General features: G+C 38.7%; 1 protein-coding gene across 1 annotated transcript; it reads left to right on the forward strand.

Annotated features, from left to right (window-relative positions):
- The first annotated feature begins 235 nt into the window (after positions 1 to 235).
- LOC144639888 (DNA polymerase subunit gamma-2, mitochondrial-like) lies at positions 236 to 2,453 on the forward strand. Its single transcript, XM_078499161.1, has 3 exons — positions 236 to 875; positions 1,440 to 1,590; positions 2,245 to 2,453. The coding sequence occupies exons 1-3, from the start codon at positions 507 to 509 to the stop codon at positions 2,451 to 2,453; spliced, it is 729 nt and encodes a 242-aa protein (XP_078355287.1). The 5' UTR covers positions 236 to 506.
- The last annotated feature ends 2,068 nt before the right edge of the window (positions 2,454 to 4,521 follow it).

Consider the following 4,521-nt stretch of genomic DNA (forward strand, 5'->3'; position numbering starts at 1 on the left):
ATGGATACAATGCCAACGTACATGTACCAACAAAGGCTGACTTCATTCTTGTCCCCAGACCTGCTTGTCCCTCTTAGCTAGCTAAACCTGGGGCACGAGACACATGATTTGATTGGCTAGACCTTTAACAAAGGCAATTTAAATTAAGCAAATCAAAGCAACCATTTTAAAATGCCTTTGTTGAAAGGAATTTTACTATGGTTGATTTGATTGGCTAGTCTTAAATTTCATTGTTAAAGATCCAGCCAATCAAATAATGTGTTCCTAGCTAGAGCCACTTGCTCCTTGTGCCTCAGGCCCAGCTGGCTAAGAGAGACAGGCAACTCTGGGGACGAGAATCGGCTGACTTAAGACCATGGTCTGAACTTTTATTAAAATCCACAAATTATCCCAACTTCAAGACAGGCAGAGTTTGAAATCTGGGCCAAAATTCTCAGCTGATCTGCAATCTGCCATATTTTCAAAATCTGTGAATCTATTCAACTTATTGCAAAAGTCCACAATCCATGCACTTTTTTAAGCCAGATCTGTTGACTCGCAAACCTGCTAACCCCCTATTCCTTTCCAGTGTGCCGGATCAAGCCTGTACATTTCTCTTGAATTCATTGATAGATAGAGGTACACCCAGCTCTGCATACAGGCTACATGATATTTTGGTTCTAATGCATTTCTTTGTAATGTACAGATCCTGTGAGAAGGAAGTCATGACCCTTGAATTCTTTTGTGCTGAAAACAGAGTGACTGATTGGACAAATCACTGGAAAAGACAGAGACTTGTCTGGTGGAGAAAATTTGCAAATGTTCGCTCTAATTTCAGTGTTTATGACGAACAAGCAGATCTTGAACCTGGTTTACACAATCAGACCTTTATTCAGGTAAATAAAGATTTATTTCATGGTCATGCAATGCAAAATTACTTACATGTATCATTTATTTTTAAATGATAATGAAAATGCCAACAGTCTCTTACTTAACTTAATAAGTAGTACCGTAATTAAAATGATAGTTAAAATAATGTAGTTGACAGTGCATGCTAAAAACAGATTACGTCCATTAACATTATGTTTCATACTTAGTTATTATTTGCTTGCTTCATTGAAACATCAGTATTAAAGCCAACAGAAATAACATTATCATCAATTGTATGACTTGACTGTAGTGCTCAACAGTTTGATCTTCTGACCACAGTAAAGATACTACAAGATTGAAATTAACATTCTTTCTTTCAGAGGTGTCTAAAGGAAAGTGTCTGTTGGCCTCAAAACATTCTTTGATCTTTGGCTCATTACAGGAGTTGTCATTGCTCCAAAAAATAAAATCCACAATGATTTCAAATAGCCAGTTTACTGTAATGTTTGATGTTTGGTCACAAGGGTCATTGTATACAGTATTTTTGAACTTTCTTTTTTTGAACTTCCTTTCTTTTCTTGGTTCCACAGTATTCTTTCCCATGGGGAAAGGAATCAATTGACTCCATGACCGTCAGGTCTGACCTTCACAAGCGTTTGACAAATGAAGAGTGCAATGTACTACCATTCAGCAAGGAATCATTACCCTATGTAATCCAGATCAAAACTGATTTCAATACAGGTAATACCCTGGGTGCAGTACTGAAATATTGTAAATCTGTCTAGTATGTTTTATTTTTGTTTGGAAAAATAGTTGTGGTGTCCAATAGACCTCAGACAAAATTGTCTTTATTTTTTATATGTAGAGCTAAGATGGTGTTATTTAAGTCAACCTCGAGGCCAATACCTTCATGGAGTTCATAAAGTTTCCAGTCTTTTCTTCAACTGAGCACAACTGGTTATCATGCTATCTGATAGAGATATACATGTATACCGTGCAGCACCCATATAGATAGCAATTAATTTATATTAATGAGTATTATGGTGTGCCAGTACTTGGCAATACTGCCAATACGCCAACCCCCCCTGGGTAACTACACTATAAAAGGAGTTTTGGGAGGGTTCTCTTGGGATCAAGAAAATCTTGACCCCGGTGGGATTTGAACTTATGACCTCCAGAGTAGATCTACCGACGCAATCTGTTACCTTGTTTACTACAACTCCTTTGGAAAGAGTTTTGAAATTCAGAAGAATCAAATAGAAATCGTCCATAAGATTTGCCCAGTCATATCTGATGAAAATGTGATACAATTTATGTCGGGCTCAACTTTTGATTTTAGTCAAGTGTCCTTGGTCCTGAAAAAGCACTTTCAATGTTTTTGTTTCCTTTGTTTAGGATTTATGGCATTGTTGATGGATGCGTATCAAGAGAAGGAGCGGTCTGATTCAAGTGGAAATGTAAACCTCTGCACAGTTCTTTACTTGCATCCTCAGCTGGCTCCCATCAAAGTTGCAGTTCTTTCTCAAATCCCTCAACAAAATGAGCTTTGTGAGCTGGCATTGCAGCTGTCATCTGAGCTTCGAGAAGCAGGTGGGTGTGTGTAATGTCAAAAAAAATGTAAATGTAATTTATTTACCCACGTAACACCGAAGAGCTTAGAGCTCGTTGAGACGTGTACGTGCATCGAAGATCGAAATGGAATTTGGAGTGTTGGTTTAAGTGGAGGGAGGAAAACCGGAGAACCCAGAGAAAAACCCTCGGAGCAAGGACGAGAACCAACAACAAACTCAACTCACATATGGCACCGGGCCGGAATCGAACCTGGGCCACATTGGTGGGAGGCGAGCGCTCTCACCACTGCGCCACCCCTGCTCCCCTGTGTCTGTCTAATAGGTGACCCGCTGGTGAGTGGGTTGGAGTTCAAGTTTGTTAGGTTACATATGGCTATTTCGAGAAAAGTTGTCCCACAAAAGTGTTAGCAAAAATGACAAAAGTGGGTATTATGGTGGTGCCCTTACTTGGCTTAAGGGACCGGTCATTATTTATGAGAGGGGGGGGAGGGAAAAATATGTTGGAAGGATCAAAATTTCTGTAAGGCCCCCCTCCAGGCCGTGTAAGTAGCAAGTGACCCCCCTTCTTTATTCAATATTTACGTGATGACCCCCCCCCCCTCACCTCATATCTCCCTTTATATGCCTTAAGTAATTATTAAATGCATGTTACATACAATCTTAATTGCACACTTGTTCTGATGCACAAAGGCTGGATCAACACTTAGTCAGCCAAGGCTTCTTTGCTATGGATACTCTTCCAGCAATAGGGCAAATTTTGGATGAGTTATGTGTATAGTAAACATACCTAATTATTAACTCCTTAACTTTGGAAAAGTGATAGTTTTTACAAATTATGCTCTCGTGGTGAACACATATGTAATAACCATGCAAAATATAATTCTTTTCCAATGATTTTCCTAAAGTTGTAAAAGAACTTCTTTCTTGTTGTTATATCATGTTTTATTACTTCTTGGGCTATTGCAGTGATAATCATTTTGTAAAAAGAAATCATTTCAGTCAAACCAGATGTTAAAGCAGACAGGTCTGGATTCTTTATTTAACTAAAATTTGAGATAACAATGGAGTTTAGAGTGCAAACAGTATTTCTGTAAAATACAAATCACTAAAGTTGTACATAATAGTGGAGTTTAAACAAAAGAAAACAATAGAAATAACATAAAATTGTACAATTTAGCGTCACTGTTTCACTTATAGTGTTTGCACTCTTCTATTTAACTGTTTTACCCAACTCAAACTGCTGATCCCCCCTTAACTTCTTTATAAAAAATTTTAGCCCCCCCCTCTTGCCACTCTGAAATAGCCTTGACCCCCCCTTCTTTTTTCCCTCCCCCCCCCTCTACATAAATAATGACCGGTCCCTAAGTGAACTTTGATCAAGCAACAGTAAACTACCACTACTCATAGCACCTTTCGTCATTGTCTCGTGGGCTTTTACGCTTTTGAAGGACAACCTTTCTCGAAACAGTAAATCGCCTTTTGGAAGGACACAGACAATGCAAAGATTTTAACCATGCGTGTAGAAGTATTCTTCTTGAGTGATTTTTATGGTAGTGTGTCGGAGAAGCGATGTCAAGGTACAAAATACCCAGATACTCATTGCGCATGTATCACCAGACGATAAAAGTTGTTAAATTGTGCCATATTTAAAATATAATAAATCAAACCATCAACTGCGTTTTACGTAGAATAGACTGCTGTTCCTCAACAATGCGTGTTCCGTTAGATTGACAAACTGTCGCGTCCGGTTCAATTTAAGAAATTTACTTTGTACAACACGGCTACTCATTCTGTGTGTCTTACATGAGATAATTTTACCTTATTAAGTTTAGAGCGGTTTTCACTTGAGTGTCGAAAGTAACTTGCGTTTGCTTTGGTTTTGCATCAGTACGCTTAGTGATTGGCTTAAAAATCTCGCGCCACTTTCTCAGCCAATCAGAACTAAAACCAAAACCAATCGTGACTCGCTCGCGCACGTTTTCCCGCGCTTGGTGCCAGCTACATGTATTTGCTTCAAGTTTTGATTGGTTCACTGGATTGGCTGTGTCCTTTGTGATTGGCCAGATTGATTACTTTGGTTTTGGTTTTACGACACTGAATT

Source organism: Oculina patagonica, unplaced genomic scaffold (genome assembly GCF_052425735.1).
Source record: "Oculina patagonica isolate OP01 unplaced genomic scaffold, crgOcupat unplaced1451, whole genome shotgun sequence".
Lineage (NCBI taxonomy): Eukaryota > Metazoa > Cnidaria > Anthozoa > Scleractinia > Oculinidae > Oculina > Oculina patagonica.